General features: G+C 35.1%; 1 protein-coding gene and 1 pseudogene across 1 annotated transcript in view; one reads left to right on the forward strand and one right to left on the reverse strand.

Annotated features, from left to right (window-relative positions):
• Positions 1-19,578, forward strand: part of EYS (eyes shut homolog) — a 1,577,782-nt gene that overhangs the window by 1,287,273 nt on the left and 270,931 nt on the right. Inside the window, 1 exon segment of the mRNA XM_027604057.2 lies at positions 5,905-6,054. Coding sequence (XP_027459858.2) covers positions 5,905-6,054 — 150 coding nt within the window.
• The window catches only part of LOC113926771, a 45,111-nt pseudogene continuing 43,502 nt past the window's right edge, over positions 17,970-19,578 (reverse strand).

A 19,578-nucleotide genomic window follows, 5' to 3' on the forward strand; every position in this document is an offset into this window, starting at 1 on the left:
GAGTAAAAATGGGGAAAGGAACAGGATACCAGACTGTCTCTTAGTGCATAACAAAATGAACCACCCTCCCCTCTCCCAAAAGGATGGGAGTGGAGAACAAGACAACAATTCAAGAAAAGCGGTCTTATGCCATTTAATGATATGATAAAACCTTTTATATATCCAAGGAGAGAAAACACAAGATGCTGGTACAGAGTGTGGTGTTTCTAAATGTGCTCTCATTGCCCCCAGCCTCCTCCCCTTAGTGAAAAGAGGAGTCAAAGATAATACTAAATTCTTAATTATTCTCTTGAATTCAGAGAAAAGCAGCCAAAGAAATTGAATAGGAAGTAATGGGAAAAATAAGGGGAAACACTAAGGAATAGAAGCCCAAAAACTGCTAATGGATTTTAGGAGAGGCAGAAAAGGTAAAGCTGCATCACCCTCTTCCAGGCACTGGACTAATTTGGCGTATTGTACACCTGAAGTCCTCAGAAGTGTGGTAAAAACCTAGATGTGCTGAATGGGCTCTAGAAAGGGACGTTTAGGAGGATCTCAAAAGAGTGATTTTCAACCAGGTTCATTATGCCCTTTGCTACTTGTACGTTGTTATTAAATCTTTAATGCTGTTGTTTTGTCCAATTTGTTTTCTTCTACAATATTGATTTAATCTAACTATTTTGTATTACATTTCACTTTGTGTTTCTCTTACTGAATTTATATTCTTAATAAGTTCTAGAGCATAAAAAGCTCATGGAAAATCTATTTTTATTTCTTAGATTTTGTATGTCCCACTCCTGTCTGATTTTCAGTTGTGTTTTGAATCCTTTCCTGTCTTCCTTCCCAACCTTATAATCCATAAATGTGGGCCTGTCTGTCCAGTCCAAGACTTCTATGTTGCTTAACACCAGGGGACCCCCTTTACATTGTATTCTATGTAATTTTTTCTCCTTGGAGTTGCTTTTGGTTTTATTTGCTATAATATAATAACTCATTTCTCCTAATATGCCTCATAATTTCAAAAACTAAAATTATCCTATTTTCCTTTGTTAAAGAATAATTTTCAAAAAGATATATAAAATGAACACATGCCAAAATTTTATTTAACCTATTAATTACTGAGGGAACTGGTAAGATACTACAACCAGTTCAAAGAAGTCAAGGAACAGAGACATATAAGACTAAGGAATTTTGAAGCCGATTTACAAATAGATGGAAAGCAAGTCTACCTACAGGGTAATAATCAATTGCATTTCAGCAGAAACAGTTAGTTTGAATTGCTCTTCTTATTAGTTTTCACCAACCTCTATAGAGTTACAAAATAGCTCAAAGATAAAGAAAGGTGAGGAGAACCTGAATGGGTAAGCTAGATTTTTTTTTCCTATTTCAGATTCTTTCAGTTTCTCCTGATACCTTTCCCTGAACCATTCTTTGAAACCCAAGTGTTGCTGTGTTCCATTCTTGTAGAGCCTGAGACATGGGGGAGAGATAACTTAGGTTTCCTGATACTCTGACTGAGATGATAAAGAAACATTTATCTGTGGTTCAGAAATGCCTTTAGTTTCACTCTGGTTTCTTTTTCTTTTCCCCCCTTTTCAAATTGAAGTGAGCTCTAATATGGAGATATTTCAAATTTACCTAGATCCCTGAGTATCTCCAAGACCCTTTCAGGTGTCCATAATATCAAAATTTTTTTTCAAAATTATTTTTTAATAAAACTAAGACATATGCCTTTTTCACTGTTGATTGATATTCACACTCAATGTACCGAAGTCACAGTAGATAAAATCTCTGGCACCTAGTGTCATGGCAGTGACCCCAAATTGTACTCATTTTATTCACTAAAGTAAAAGTGGACACACACAAAAAATGCCCTAATTCTGCAGTAAAATGCATTAATTTTTAAAATTCTCGGTCCTTGTCTATACAACTTTGTAATGTGCTGTGCATAAAAGGAAAAGTATTGACTTGAAAAATGACTAAAAGAAAATCTGTGGTTATTCAGGCTTGAGTATTTTGCAGCCATATTCTCAAAAATTAACAAAGTAAACCTGTTATTTTGAGGAAAGCAGCTTACAGTCTTTGATTCCCAATGATAAAACTCAACCTTTCTAGTAAAAATTAGAATTTTGGAAAACTTAGATTCTTCACAATGAGCTTCAGAGCTTTGCCATACTTTCTGATGAGTTCAGTGGTAATAGTAATTAATGTGATTTTTTATATTATATAATAAAATATGTCAACCTTTGAAAGATACCCATAACTCAGTGAATCCACCTTTTTCAAATACCCAATGCATGATACTACAAAATCATGTAGGGTAAAATATTCATTTAAAATATAAGAAAGACCAATGGAATTTTAATGTAACAGAGGATATAAAAATTATTAGTATAGTTGCAGATTCCACATTTCAGCTATACTTTAAGGAACTACCGCTTGTCCAATTTGTGTATATGTAAAAAGACAATTTAAATCATCCCCCTTTTCTAGTCAACATTCTCTGTGAGGCTAGAGTTCATGTACTTCAGCCAAAGCAACAATTCACAACAGATTGAATATAGAAGTAGATGTGAGAATCTAACAACTTTTATTAAGCTTAACATTGAAGATTATTGTAAAAGTATAGAATAAGCCTCCTCTCACTATTTTATTTTTGTTTTAGAAAATATAATTACTTTTCACAAAATATGTTATGTATGTTAATATGTAATGGATTTATTATTGTTATTTTTAAATAAGCTAACCAATAAATAACTGAAAAATTTGTTTTAAATATTCTTTTTCAGTTTTAAATTCCAATCCAATAAATATTAAAAGATGCAAACCAGTGTGCCTGGGTGGCTCAGTTGGTTAAGCGTCGTCTGACTTTTTTTTTTATTAACATATAATGCATTATTTGTTTCAGGGGTACAGGTCTGTGATTCATCAGTCTTACACAATTCACAACACTCACCATAGTACCTACCCTCCCCAGTGTCCATCACCCAGCCACCCCATCCCTCCCACCCCCCTCCACTCCAGCAACCCTCAGTTTGTTTCCTGAAATTAAGAGTCTCTTATGGTTTGTCTGCCTCTCTGGTTTCATCTTGTTTCATTTTGATTTCTGTTCAGGTCATGATCTCAGGGTTGTGAGACAGAGCCCCACAAAGCCTATGCACTGAACATGAAGCTTCCTTGAGATTCTCTCTCTCCCTCTTCCCTGCTCCCCCTGCTTGCTCCCTAAATAAATAAATAAATAAATAAATAAATAAATAAATAAACCCATGTTAACAAAAGCTCTTTGGGGTTCCTCAATAGATTTTAAGTTTATTAAGAGTCCTTAGATTAAAATACATGTACAATATGATTTTGCTCTAATGAAAAATTCTCTCTATATATATCTGTCCATTTATCAACCTTTGTATCTGTAGTGGTATTCATCAAATATTAATGCTGGCCAACTATTTTTTTTTTTAAAGAGAGCAGGCCAGGGGAGAGCAGGGGCAACAAGGGAGAGGGAGAGAGAGAATCTTAAGCAGGCTCCATGCCCGGCATGGAGCCCCATGGAGGGCTCGATGTCACACCCCTGAGGTCGTGAACCAAGCCTAAATCAAGACTCAGTGGCTTAACTGACTGAGCCACACAGGTGCCCCTAATGATGGCCATTTTCAAGGGTTGTAATTTCAGCTTGGTTTAGTATAATTCTGCTTTTCTTTTTTTATTAAAACAAAGTATTGTCTTAAATACATGTATTCACAAGAATAAATAAAGGAAAAAAGTAAGAAATAGAGATACTAAAAAATATTAAAAATACATATTTCACAAATATCTGAGAATTCAGTAAGTACATAGTAAATACATAAAAAGAATAATTTGCTTTGATGATTTTGGATCAATTGGAAACTAAAAGGAAAAAATGAAAATTGACCCCTGACTAATTCTTGACCCAACCAGATAATCCAGGATAATCTCATCTCAAAATCTTTAATCACACCTGCAAAGTGTCTTTTGCCAAATAAAGTTAACATTCACAGGTTCCAACAAATAGGAAATGACTATCTTTGATGGCCATTATCCAACTTACCACAACCTCCTGCTTCATATCATGTGCAAAAATCGATTCTAGGTACAGTATAGATGTTAAATAAAGCTTATAAAAGATAATATAAGAAAATAACTTTATGACTTTATGGTAAGCAGATATATCTTTAAAGGTTACATAAAAATCACTAATTACAACCGTGAAGGAAACAATAAACAGACCTATGCTAAAATTAAGACCATATGTTCAACAAACCTCACCCTTAAGCAATTGGCAAGACAATCCACAGAATTGGAGTAAGTATTTTCAGTAAATATGCTTAACAAAGAGCTTGTAAGCTATACACACACATCCACATACATGTATGTAGATCTAGATATTAAATATATACATAGATATAACTTTAACCAGTCAAGAAAAAGCAAACAACCACATAGAAATGTAAGAAATACAGACTGACACTTCACAAAAGAAGATATCAAAATAGCCACTAAATATTACAATATGCTCAACTTCACTAGTATGAGGAATATAAAAATGGAAGCTACAATAAAATAAACATAAAGTAGTTAAAATCTGCAAGGCAACCATACCAAGTGATGGTGAGACTGGATCATCTGGAATTCTTACTGCTGGTAAGGAGTTAAAATGTTATTTTGGAAAACAGGCAGTAGTTGTTAAATTAATCATATTCAACAGTTCAGCTCTTGGTTATATACACAACAGAAATGCATGTGCTTCATTCAGCACAAAAGACACATAAAGGTTATCATTAGCAGCATTATTCATAATAACCAAAAACTGGAGTGGAAGGAGGATGTTCATCTATAGAAGAAAGAGTAACTGGATTGTAAATATTCATTCAATCAAATATTATAAAGCAATGAAAATGAATGAATTTTAGCATAGGTGCTGTCTCTCAAACATAATATTGAGCAAAAATTAATAGACACAACAGAATATATACAATATGATCCTAATAATATGAAATTTTAAATTGAGCAAAATTAATCCTACCTGTTAAACATCAGGATTGTGGTTGCTTTTGAAGGAGGGAGGAAAGGAGTGATTGATAAGACTTTGGCAGTGCAGATAACATTCTTTTTCTTGAGTTGATGGTATTTGGATGAGTGGGTTCACTTTGTAATAATTCATTGAGCTGTATGTTTAATATTTGTGTGATTTTTTGTATGAGTTATACTTCAATTAAAAATGTTAAAAACTACTTATAAGACACATGTCTAAAGTTTATTATTAAATGAAAAGAGAAAGATGAATAAAGCTACTTATTACATCATTTCCTTTTTAAAAATAAAACTAGGACCATATAAATATTTGTATGTGTACAGATATATGGTAGAAAAGAATACCTCAAGGTTGGATGAAAGAATGAGCTGGAGGAAGGGGAGTGTTTCCTTTTTTTTTCTTTATATATTTCTTTGTCATTTTAATTTTTATGAAAGACACATTAAAATTAAAATACAAATAATTAACAATAATAATAAACCAAGTTATGTAATACTCAACAGGTGCCAGACACTTTTCATTTATTATTTTATTTATCACAGTAGTTCTAGTAATTACTTGCTCTCCTCATCCCATTATAAGGTATGAGGAAACTGAGGCTCAGAATAAGATCATTTTGCTATTAAGAAACAGAGTCAGAAAGTTAATCTCATGTCAAGGCAATGCTGTTAATGCCATGCTGTTCTCAGCCTGTGGAAAATAATGTATAATTCTAATATAGTATTATTACATTGAATAATTTAATAACACTCCTACCATCTCATCAAATCATTACTCCTTGGGGGCAGAGATTGTGTTTGTTGAAAGAATAATTATTATTGAGTAAAATATAAATCTAATCACTAATTTAATGTAATGTTTGTTTTTAAAGGTAGTGAGAAGAATATTGGGCAACACTTTCTTCATTTATTTCTAGTGGAAGGAAGGCCCATGGTTAAATATGGATGTGGAAGCTCTCAAAATATCTTGACTGTTTCTGCTAATTATAGCATTAACACAAATGTATTCATCCCTATCACAGTACGGTAAGTCCTCCATAGTAGTTCTTTGAATTATAGTGCTGAGCCTTATTTTTTAAATGTTATTTGTATGTATAATAGCCACCCACATACGAAAAGAAAGACAAAAAGTTCCATCTAAAAGTTGTTTTGCCAATCAGTCTTTTCAGTTTGATGGAGTAAAGTACAAATTAAACTAAGGTATATTTTGATACCACCCAATGGCAATCAAATTATATACAAAATGAATCAATTTCTTTGAAAATATCGTGGAGCAAATAAATAGGTTGAAGCGTCATGTGGTTCAGTTGAAATTAAGATCTAGTTCGGGGTGCTTGGGTAGCTAAGTCGGTTAAGCATGGGACTCTTGGTTTTGGCTCAGGTCATGATCTCAGGGTGGTGAGACAGAGCTCCAGGTTGTGAGACCGAGCCCAGTGTGGGGCTCCACACTTAGCAGGGAATCTGCTTAAGCTCTCTGTCCTCCTTCTGCCCCTCCCCACTTCTCTCCCCCCTTCTAGGGAAGGAAGGAAGGAAAAGAAATTAAGATCAAGTTCATTTGTTCAACAAAATATCTTAGTGAAAATAGCTGTTCAGAATGGGGGTGGAGGGTAGCCATTGACCCTGCACAGAAAAAAAGAGAATCCAGTAGGGGAAAAAATTGAATATTAAATGGAGATGTCTTTCTAGGACATATAAACTTTTGGAAAGCAGTCTTGAAATTAATTCATACTTCAGAATTAGGAAATCTCAGAAGAGAGAAATGGCTAAATATGATGGTCACATCCCAAGGGCATTACTGAACAAAATTTACATGTAGCAGCCAAGAATTTAAAATTCTTCATCAGTGGGCGCCTGGGTGGCTCAGTTGGTTAAGCAACTGCCTTCGGCTCAGGTCATGATCCTGGAGTCCCAGGATCGAGTCCCACATCGGGCTCCCTGCTCAGCAGGGAGTCTGCTTCTCCCTCTGACCCTCTTCCCTCTCGTGCTCTCTATCTCTCATTCTCTCTCTCTCAAATAAATAAATAAAATCTTTAAAAAAATAAATAAATAAAATAAAATAAAATAAAATAAAATTCTTCATCAGTATAGCAATCTAGTAATAATGGTCTCTAAAGTTACTCTGTGTCAGTTAAAAATAACATTTTGTGTCTGAGCTTATATGTTAAATAACAATTGAATACGTTAGTCTGACTAGCAGGAATCTTGGCTAACCTGTGAAAGTTATATAAATCAAATAAGCTTTCCTGGGGTCTGCATCAATCTGCAAATGAAATCAAGGAAATTGACACCAGTCTGAAAATGGAAACTCCTTCCAGGCAGGAACAGTATCTTACTCATTTTTAATGCAGTTTGTAGGGCATCTGACAGAAAGATATTCAGTATATGTTTGAATGAATGAAGAAATGAGAGTGTCTGGACTGGGCAGTTCAGTTGATTATGACAAGAAGGCAACGAAATTACCCTAAGGTAGTAAAATTATTATTCGTAAATTAAGCAAACCCTTTTGGAACAGAAAGTTGTGTACAGCCAAAGCAAATTTTCAGAGCCATGGACTTAACTCTTACTTTAATCATCTTTCTAACAAAGGTTGCAGTTGCTCACAAAAAAAAAAAGAGCCAGAGAAGAAGGAGAATAACTTAGACACCAAATTAAAAGCCATTTTGATTGATAACACCATCATTTTATACAATGTAATCATTTCATATTAACAGTGGCACATGTGATCACATATGAAGTAATTTCTGTTTTCATCGAACTTTCTTAAAGGGATGATTTCATTCTTTGCCTTTAAGTAATGAATACCTAAGTACACAGTCCTCAAACCATGCAGAGCCTTAGGTAGACTAAGGTTGAAACCATCCCTAAAAAAATACTGATGCTTCTAGTAAAACTAAAAACTGAGGGCTTTCCAAATATTTCAATTAATTTTATTCAAAATTTAGAGAGTGAGAAAGAAATATCTCTACTGACACAAAAATGAAAATCTGCATCCTACAATACCTTAAGGTGATAATAGGTTACATTAAAGGCTGACTGAGGACTGTATTATATATTGTATATTATGTGTTATATAAATTATTTAAATTTATATAATAAATATGAATAACAAGTATATACTAGACAACTCTTCAATAAGTTTTACTGTTAAAGTATAAAAAGAGGTAAGGTCATAATTAAAGGGAGGTGAGAAGTTGAGAGAGGGAAAATGTAAGATGAGAGATTTGAGCATGTTTAAATGTGGATTGGACTTATTAGTTGGGCAGCAGGTGTTACTACATAGAAAGATAATGAATAATTGAGAACATAAAGTCCCTTAGAAATTTAGAGTGATGAGATACAACCCACATAAGAGAAGATTCCTGCCAGAGAGGAGAGAAAATGGAAAAGATGCACACATTAAGACTCCTGATTTCTGTATTTGTGTACATGACTCCTGATTTCTGTATTTGTGTACATGCCTTGATCTGTGACTGCCTTTTGCTTGATCCCTATCTGTCCAGTTATTTATGTCACCTTCTCTCTCCACCTTGTCTGCTCCACTCTTACTTCTCCATCCTTAACTAGGCACAAGTTAGAACTAAAAGGGTCTTTTTGTACCCCTCTTTCTAGCTATCCTAATTCTCTCTAATAGGACATTTGTTATTGCAAACTCAGAACAAATTTGTCCCTAAAAAGCATGCAAATTAAGGTCCTTTTTAGTTATATGAATGTTGTTGGAATTTCTTCTATATTTACGGGTCCCTGACAATAAAATACCATAGCATGATTGATAAGAACTTATTTTCAAAAATTAGTGGAATGAGCTCTAAAGTAAACATGTAAAAGATGACTTTGATTTTTATTTCGTTATTAGACACTGAGAATAAACATGAGAGTATTTCCCCCTACGAAATTTACATTGTACCTGCAGATAGATGGCAGAAGTAGAATGAACTTGAATAAGCCACCTGTAGTGATTGAGGTCATTTCAGTATCAAGAAAGAAGTTCTTCTTAAATGAAATGGAGCAGAGATCACAGCTCTACAGGTAGATTGTAATTCATACTCATGCACAGTTTGTCTTTCATTTCAACAAATTTTGAAAGGGATCACATAGAGAGAGTCTTAGTTTTCACAAGGGTTATTCTCCTTTGGGGAAGTTCAGAAAAATTGTCTTACCATATATATATATACTTTTTAAAGTTTCTGAAGTTTAAATTTTTCTGCCACCTTTTGTGTCTCTCCTATACAAAAGCTGACTCTTTGTTCAGTATTTTGTTCTGTAAAGAAATCCTGTGTCATTTCCTCTAGGTAATTTACTGTGTTATTATCTGCATGTTTTAAATCCACACAGCCTATTCTACCTTCCTTAGCTTTCTCAAAGACTTATCCGGAGGTATAACGTTATCCATGTGTATCTAAGGCACATTCCAGTATCTAGTGATTCATTTTGGTTAACAAACTCTTAGGGTAGCCAAAGCCAAGTGGATTTTGAACAAGAACTGCATGAGTGTCAGAAGTACACATCCCGGGGCACCTGGGTGGCTCAGTCATTAGGCATCTGCCTTCGGTTCAGGTCATGATCTCGGGGTCCTGGAATCAAGCCCCGCATCTGGCTCCCTGCTCCGCGGGAAGCCTGCTTCTTCCTCTCCCTCTGTCTGCTGCTCTGCCTACTTGTGCTCTCTAGCTCTCTGTCAAATAAATAAATAAAATCTTAAAAAAAAAATAGTACACACCCCAATCAGCAACTTTTGAGTAGCTGTTCAGTGTAAAGGAATGCATGCATGGTTTAAGGTCAATTGATCAGAGGCTGGAGAAGTTTCTAATAGTTGGGCAGTAAGAAACAACTTGCTCAAACTCAAACATCAGATAAAACCATTGCAAGTATTTTTGACGCATCACCTTGTTAGATATTTGGTCCAGAAAACAAAATAAACTGATAAAAACTGCTGTTGAGTTTTGTCAGTGGACCGATTTTTTACCTCCTGTTTGATCTTACTAATTTCTCTGAGATAAAAACCTCATATAGGTAGAGGTATATGTATATGTGTGTGTTTGTGTGCTTGTGTGAGTACATATCTGTGCAAACTACTTATTTTTAATCAGTGCATTTTCCACAATTGTTTGATTAAGAAAGTAGAAAATAAATTTATATAATGCAAAGCTAGCATTAACCCTAAAGAATGGGAAATAAGAAGAATTCGGAGTAGGATTGCTATGACTGTATCAAATGAAGAGATTTAGTGGCAAATAATTTATGAAAACTAAGAAAGGAACAAATGACAACTGCTTATAATACCTACATGTATTGTCACAGGCCTTTCAGACAACTCTGCTCATAATCAGTTTCCATTGCTTTGCTCCATTCCCACGTAAATTCTCTGTATTACAACTTGTTGCCCAGCTGGTATTAACCTGTAACTCTGTACAGAGAATGATCAGGAGACTACCCACGTTTATGTAAGAAGAAAGAATACCCATAATGTATTATCACCTCCAATTTTGAGAGTAACTCAGAATGTCTTTTATGTCTCTGATTTTCTAAAATATGAAAGTTTTTCACACATTCCTGATAGTTAATATTACATAAGCTATGGATTGCATGCCTTTAGTCTTAGGGCCCAGAAACTGTGTAATAGCAAGAACCTTCACTTCTTGAAACAGATGGTGACTTTTGAACTCTGCTAAGTCTATAAGATATTAGATTTATTCATAAAACGTTGCCATGTCAATATGGAAAGTTTGGCAAGATTTTCCTCTTAAAAAGGTCAAACTTCATCACTTCAATATTAATTTCTGTATCTTTTCCATCAACACTTCCATCTGGTATTTCTTAGAGGAAATGTAGGAAAACTGTAGCTAAATATAGGAAATATAGCACAATACTTTATAATTACATTGACTTGTACCTAAATACATATATCTAAACATTACTCTTACTCCATTATCCATTCATTACACACTAATCATACATAACATGTCCAGTACTAGCTGGACAGCAAGTTATAATGTAGTTTATTTGTATTGAATTGGGGCTAGCTACTATAAAAAAATTTTTCTTTCATTAAATAAGATTAGGAAAATCTTTCAGAAGTCTGTGGGTCTAGGAGTTGGTGATTTTAGTACTGTTTAAGATTATTGGGTAGAGTCTTCTGCTAGCATGTGTGGTTTTGTCTATATTTTACATATATCTTAAGAAACAAAGAAGTGTCAGTTTGGTGTTCAGTGAGGCAGAAATAGAATGGAGCTTTCTAAATAAAGACACTGTAATCTGAATGTGAAGCTGAGTCTACACAATATGTTCACTGGTTAATATGTCAGTTATGGACTCAACCAACCAGTAATATAAAAAGAATTCCAAGTGATTGACTGTGTAGTCACATGCTTGCTCCTCTTAATTGTGCAATTCAGTTCAAATTGTCCAAATGGAATGGCTGTTAACAAAGTTACAAAAGTGAAGATTCAGGTCCATAACTCCTCATCTTCTGGTGTGCTTCTGGCATGCTAAGATGCCAAGACAGCCATAGAACTGATTGACCCTCGAGGCCTCAGAGCAACCACAAAGAGTCTACTGGAAAGAAATGAATATAGCAGTTGACAAGTACAACTGTAAAATGAGAAATAAATTGGATTTTGAAGAAAGATTAGAAATTTACCAGAGGGACAGCAGATGGAAGAGGAAAAGCAATGACATCATGGTATAGAATAACGTCATGGCTCATGTGGGAAATTGTATGAAATTGGGTAAAATGGGAACATAAAGTTTGAGGTGAAAGGATATTTAGCTCTTCAGCAGATCATCATCTAATGCATAGATTGACAATAAACTAAAATAAAAGCCAAGAAATTATTTTGAGAATTAGCAATGTATGCTGAAGAAAGCTTCACATTTTCTTCATCCTTTATTGTTAATGGCAGATTTCTACAACTGTCAAGGCTATTGAGGAAGGTGGAACTATTCTTGTATGGTGGCAGAGTATACAGCAAAATGAACTTCAATCCCTAAAAGTCTTTGCTCTCTGTAATTCTAAAATGCATGTACACTATCATCTTTAAGACAAGATTATATAAGAAAGTAACAGGAAGCAAATAAAGACTTAGGGGCAAACTGAATATATAGGAATTAGGTCAGAAAAGCAATAATTGATAAAGTCAGAGAACACTCTGCCACACAGGGCAGTTAAAGGGATTTAACATGTTAAAAAATAAGATTCATGAGAAAATGTCAAGGGATTATTTGTTTATTAAGTAAAGACGTGGTGAATTAACAATACAGATTTAAATCCCATGTATTTTCCAACCTCCTTCTGTAGGACCCACAGCTCTCCCTAATTGGGATCCATCATCATGGTTAGAGGGTATTTGATTACTGCCTTAAGCAGCTACCAAGAAAGATATGTGAAAGTTCTTTAAGTCCTATTCTTAGTGGTAGGCTTCAATCCTTGACAACATATTTATCTTAATTAACTTCTGTAGAATAATTCTTACAGAGTGGACTCAAAATATAGACAATCTTACTTATTTAAAAAAATGGCCAGCCACCTAACTTTCTAAATTAAGCTAAAAGAAGCTATGCAAGCTTCTTCCTCAACAAATTGACCTTGACTTCATCAATATACTGAGTAAAAAGAAGATATATATTGAGATAAATTGTTTTAGACTTTAACATCTGTGAACTCTGTTCTACCTAACACAGATTCATTTAAGAATAGTTTAAGACTTTTCAAAAGATACACTGAATTTTTAAAATTGAAAGCTGGTTTCATAGACAGGTACTGGTACTAAGCCAAAGTGTTTAAACTCAATAAATAAAGAACAAAGACTTTTAATATTTCTTCAGATAATTTATTCTAATGCCACCATAAGAGGCAGTAAATTCCCATTTTATAGTATTCGATATAGAATTCTGTCCTGGTCCCTCCTACTTTTCAACTTGGTAATAGTTGGCTTAATTCTAATTTCTGGTAATATTTAAACCTCAATCCTGCCTTCAAAGACAATGTTACAAAGATAAAAAGGAGATTCCAGGACAAAACCCTGTAGCAAATACAATAAAAATTCACACAGGAGGGGCGCCTGGGTGGCTCAGTTGGTTAGGCAACTGCCTTCAGCTCAGGTCATGATCTCAGGGTCCTGGGATCGAGCCCCGCATCGGGCTCCCCGCTCCGCAGGAAGGCTGCTTCTCCCTCTGACCCTCCCCCTGCTTGTGTTCCCTCTCTCGCTGTCTCTCTCTCTCTGTCAATTAAATAAATAAGTAAAATTTAAAAAAAAAAATTCACACAGGAGATTAGTAGACACCTCAATAAAGCTCCCATCATTTGGGGGGCAGAAATTTTCAATCCTATGTGATGGACTGGGATGAACTCAACCATGCCCTGAGAATCTCTTCCCATCTCCCAAATGAATAAAACAGCAAAGAAGCATTCTCCTGCTTGCATTGTACTAGCAATGACAGTCATTTCTGCCTGTAGGGTGCAGTAGTAGAGACTGTTCTGAAAGAAAATTCTAGCTCCTCTTGTATATAAACCTCAGAGAAAATGATGGAAACACAATTCCAGCTTAGCATAGTCTCTGTGGAGAATTCATGGAACAAGAGAACGTAAAGATTTAGATTGTTTGCACAGAAATCACCAATGAGGGGAGCACTTGGGTGGCTCAGTCACTTAAGCAGCCAACTCCATTTCGGCTCAGGTCATGATCTCAGGGTCCTGGGATCGAGCCCTGTGTTGGGCTCTGTGCTCCAGGGGAAGTCTGCTTGAGGATACTGTCTCTCCCTCTCCCTCTATCCCTACCCCCCTAAAATAAACAAATAAATAAATCTTTAAAAACTTTTTTTAAAAATTACCAATGAGCAAGGCTGATCCTTGGACACATGTGCAAGCAATCCTGAGGATTCCTAAAAATATTTGGAGATGGAGATTCTATAATAGACTGTAATTCCTGTAGTTATGTCTCAGCCACTGAGACTTAATAACTAGTATCTTAGGTCAGGTTCTTTGGAAATAGAAAATAGAGATTTGCATGCAGGAAGCTTATTAGAGAGTGCTCTTGGGAATAACTTCATAGGTAGTGCGAGAAGAGCACTGAGAAGAGGTAGAAGTTGAATTACAGAGCAGCTGCAACAGAGGCTTCAGCTGACCCTACAGGAAGCCCTGGAGTAGGGATGTTCATAGTTTCCTGAATTGAGTCAAGGGGAGCTGGGCCTTTGTCCCATCACCAGGAGACTGAAGGCAGCATACCACAGCAACCACTACATCTGGTGAGGCTCATGGCTACGTCATCACTTAATGGCTGATGAAGTCCAGGACTCTTTGGTTTGACTTACACATAAGCAAACTAATATTGTTTTTAGATAAACCAGACACATATCACAACACTCCTTTAACTCCCACCATACTAACCAGAGGGCTGAGTTCCCCATGTTAGTGACCTGGTTCTATTCAATCTTGTCAGGAGTCACCTAAAGAAGCAGTGGCCCTTAGGAAGAGCAGCTCAATACTAATCACATCAAAAACCCAAATGCCAATTTTATAGATGTGTATCAGCATGGACATAGCCACAAATAATGCTATTCTGTGATTTATCATTAAACCATAGACCACTGTCCAAGTAGGGTATACCTAGGTTTAGGGCAAAAGGGTAGATCTTTATATGTTCATTATGATTCAGAGTGAAAGCACAGGACGCCTAAAGGGCGCCTGGAAACAGGGAAGTGAGGAAGCAAAGCATTCTCTGTATAACTACAAAGAAGTCTTACCTGTCTGCTCCTTTCTTTGAAACATAAAGATAAACACACTCATTTTTTTGCTATGCAGGCTCCTATGAGTGTCATCTATATGAAAGTTCTTTGGAAAGCATCAAGTGTCCCTCAAATGAATAGTATTATTATTACAGTTTATCATCCTTTTAAGTCCATTTCTTCTATTGCTGCCCTAGGACCAGAAGAATCGCTCACTACTTTTTTTATTTTATAGCATCTCATTAAAAACACCTCATAAAAACTTTAATTAAGTTTTCTGCAGATATTTCTCCTTCCAGTTAAGTAAACTTACTTCCTCATGGTTTTGTTCTCTGAGCATTCAGTTATTTTAGGCACTATTTTCTGGATGTCCTCCAAAGTTTTCCACAGGCCTATCAGTTGAATTTTATGTGCTGACTCCTTTTTTTATTAATGGACTGAAAGATCAAAGACATCACATATATTTCTTCTCCCTGTGGAATTTTCCTCTAGATTACTAGTAGCATGTTTTTCAGTCTATAAGCAGGTCTCAAATATCATATGTATCAGTTTACATTTATTAAATTTCCATCATGGCTATTGTTCAAAGAATATATTTGAGGGAGACACAATATGTTTAGTGAAAGTAAAAATCTCCATTATTTCACCTCTCTTCCATCATTTCTCCTTTAGACACTGTCCATTTGTCTGTTTCTTGGAAAGATGCCAGACAAAAGCTGTTCACAGAGCTCTATGATCACACAGCATATATTCCAATGTGTCTTTAAAATCTGTTAAAGAAGTTTTGGGGACAACAAATATATATTTTGTGTGAAGTTAGGGATGTTCCCAGTGGCTTATTCTGAAAGTCACTGCCTTTCCAATGTTAATTGGGCAGTGGGGTGATTGATCCACCACCCTTTGGTGAAAATGCTTTTGAAATTCCTTCCTCGTTAAGCTCATCTCCTTTTGTAGTTTCATAGATGGGAAAGTGATAAGCTTGGACCAGGAGGAGGCTCTGTTTGGTATGGTATAAGAAGCAGATGAGTAGGATCAGAAAGTGAGCACAAAAATGTCTGTACTACAAAGAGCAGATTTGTTATCATGTCAGCAGAAGAGAAATCTACCCAGATAATTGTGAGATAGACATATCTGGTAAGTTTTGGGTGGATCCAACAAACAAGATTGTATTTACAAAGATGTACTAGACACTTCACATGCATAATAATCTCAATCTAGTTCATTTATTCACACTCATTAACAGCTATATAATTATAGTATTTATTCTGCACCTATACAACAGGCACTATAATAAATACTTTTACACACAATCTCATTAAATTTGACAATATCTTTAAGGGGTACTTACTTTTATAATACTCATTTAAGAGATGAGTAAACTGGGGCTTAAAGCAATTAACTAATTTATTTAAGGTCATGTAACTAGTAACTAAAGCAGGGTTCCCACCTAGACAGTTTTATTCTGGATCTCTTATATTTAACCACCATATGACACATCTCATTGTTGTTCAGATTTTCCTGCCTAAATTAATACTCCTAAAAGGAGATAATCTCAAATCAAAACATCTATAAGGAGTCCCTCCCTCATCATCTATCTTTCAGGCACAGATTATGTGGCTTATAGTCAAGGTCTTCTTCCCTATACATCTTTATCCTCTTCTGCTACCCACCATGGACTGTCCCATTCCACTAAATCCATGGTCCCAAACACAGTCCTACCTTTTCCTGCCACATTTATTTTAGCTAATGCTACAGTTTCTCCCCTGAAATGCTCTATTCATTTCTCCTAACTCTACACTACCCTTCCTATAAGCCTACCTCCTTTAGAAGCTAGCTTAGACTGATCCTCTTCCTTATTCTCAACTCTTAGCATGCTCTTGTGATACTCTGATACTCTTCTGATACTCTACTGGCCTTTCAGATGGATGGTTACCTCATCTCCAAAACCAAACAAACATGTAAGGCTTGAGTATGGGACAGGTAGAAGAAAAACAACTAGAGAGACTTCATTATGGAAGTCTTACTAATGGAGATCAGTTAAATAAATGAAGGCCATGGAAACTTAGCTTCTTAGATTATTTAGGCAGCAGATTTGGCATAAGCAAATACACAAGTGATAAATGTTCATATAAGAAATTAGAAAATTTATTTAATCCTAATGAGAATTCCAGAAGTTGTGTTGCAAAATAAAAAGGAGTGGCATTAGCAGCGGGCCTTCAAGATTAGATAGAGAAGTTGTTCTCCTTTTTCCTTTAAAAAATGTTTAAATGATATTAATAATAAAATAACTACCACTAATTAAGCTCTTACTACTTTGCACCCACACTTTAAACTCTTTTCCTGGATTTAATTATTTATTCCTAATATTATTCCTAAAATATTATTCCTAATATCCATAATGAGGTACTATTATACTCATTCCAAAGAGGACACTAAGGTACACAGAGCCTGAGGGCATTGTGAAACCACAGTTTTTACTCAGGAAGTCTGATTCCAGAGTCCAAGTCTAATCATTACCCACTATACCCTGTATTATATTATAGACAATAAATGTAGGGAAAATTTTTCATACTTTCACATTTCATGAAACCCTTAAGACATATCAAAAACTCCCTAACTTTTTTTTAAACAAGAAGTTTATTTAAACAACAAGATGCTTGACTTCAAGGAAAAGCTATCTAGGATTCATTTCTTTTAGAAGTAATTGATCCCTATTTAAAGACAGATTGCCCTAGATGTAACAGCTACACACAAAAAAGTTATAAAATTGTCCTTGGTTTTACAATAACAAATGAAAAGCATTAAAATTCTTGAATTGAACAAGGTATGTAAGGATTTTTATGTTGTCCTTTTTTGTTAAACAGTGAGAACGGAATAACCTACTGGAATATAAAGATAAGAGCTGAATGAGCATGCCACTAATGGAGAAATGGGGTATTTTCAAAGAACCAGTATTTTTTCCCCATCCCATATCCTTTTGACGTCCATCCAAACATACCATTGGCCATTTAGTAAAAAAAAAAAAAAAAAAATGGAATTTGCTTGTGCACAGACACAGTTACTTTATGTACAATTAAGGAGTGAGGAAGGAGAAAACGAAAGAATAGAGAAAACAGTACTGTAGTAGTCAGGATGTGGTGGAACCAACTTGCGGTTTTCTCACTGAGAGTTGTCTTCTTGGTCTGGAGGAACAGAGTTCTTCAGTAAAGTAGCAGGTTCCCTTTTTAGTAGACTCCTCCTGTCTGCTGCTGGAACACATCAACTACATCTTCATCCTCCATTTCCAGCTGTGCAGGTGTGTCCGTTTCATTGATTGGCTGCCCGTCAAATCAGAATCTGATCTCCCTCATTGACAAACGCTGTCATTCACAATAGGCTTTCAGTAGTTTACTAAGTGGCATCTTAATCTTAAACCGCACGACAGAACCATCCTGCCCCTCCACCTTCCAATTAATATGATCACTGTTCTCAGTCATGACTCCTTCCTTGGGCTTTTCAAGGCCATGGCAAGCACCTTGGCAAGCACCTCCTCAGCTGCCACTTCACAAAAAGAGGTACCAGGTCGAGCACAACACACACCAAAAACTCCGAGACTTTTGAATTCTAAATTATGCTTTATCAAATTAGTGAACATAACAGTGTTGAAAACTCAACTGATTATTATAAAAATATATACAAAGTATAAAACTTTATTTTCTATTTTCAATTTTGCCTTATGCAATTACCATTTTCTCTCAGGGAATTTCACAAAATAAAATTTAGTGAAAATTATGTTTTAATTGTGATGCTATATTGAAAGAAAAATAGAATCGGTATACCATCTGTCAATTCTAGATATAACAAAAGGGGTAGATAGAATTATTTTTACTCAGCCTACATAATATATAAGTATGGTAAAGTTAAAGATGTTTTAAAGACGTTTATGAATTATATGCTCCTGTACTTACTACAAGTCAGATTTTTCATGTATTTGCTATCATGAAGAAGCCATGGCATTCTGTTACTTAAAATTCATTAGGCTGTAATTATTAGGTATTCTACAAAAAGCTTCTAGAAAAGATACTTTTATCCTTGAAAATTTCTTTAGTCAATTATATTCTATCATAGACACATTTTTTTAGGTCCTAAAAAGCAGGAAAGTTCAACACAATTTCCTTCGATCTAATAAGAGAAGGGATGTTATATTAAAATGAGTATTTCTAATTAAAAGATTTACACAGGGCACCTGGGTGGCTCAGTTGGTTAAGTGACTGCCTTCGGCTCAGGTCATGATCCTGGAGTCCCGGGATCGAGTCCCACATCAGGCTCCCTGCTCAGCAGGGAGTCTGCTTCTCCCTCTGACCTTCTTCCCTCTCGTGCTCTGTATCTCTCATTCTCTCTCTCAAATAAATAAAAACTTAAAAAAAAGAGAGAAAACCTAAAAAAAAGATTTATACAGACTAATATATGATTTTTCAGATTTTCTCAAGCAAAAATACTGTACTCTCTTAGATATGCACTGTCTCTAGAATCACCAGTTTTGTTGAAATGGATTTAAGACATTCAATTCATAGGATAGGATAAAGGAATATGAACCACAATAATATTTATTATTTGAGAGAATAGTTGCTTTTAAAATATTACATGGGAGTTGTTCAAAAGTATATTGTCTCAGTGCTTATTAAAAGAGTTTTCATTTCTGGATTTATTGATAGATTCAGGAATCAGAAGAGTCATGTTTTGATTGTATGGGATAATTCTATTGATCCATTGAAAAGATGTCAATTTTATTTCTAAAACTTTACCTTAATGGTCCAAAATACTTAATTAGACATCCTTACAAAAATGAAGGGG

This window comes from Zalophus californianus, chromosome 7 (assembly GCF_009762305.2).
Source record: "Zalophus californianus isolate mZalCal1 chromosome 7, mZalCal1.pri.v2, whole genome shotgun sequence".
NCBI classification, from domain to species: domain Eukaryota; kingdom Metazoa; phylum Chordata; class Mammalia; order Carnivora; family Otariidae; genus Zalophus; species Zalophus californianus.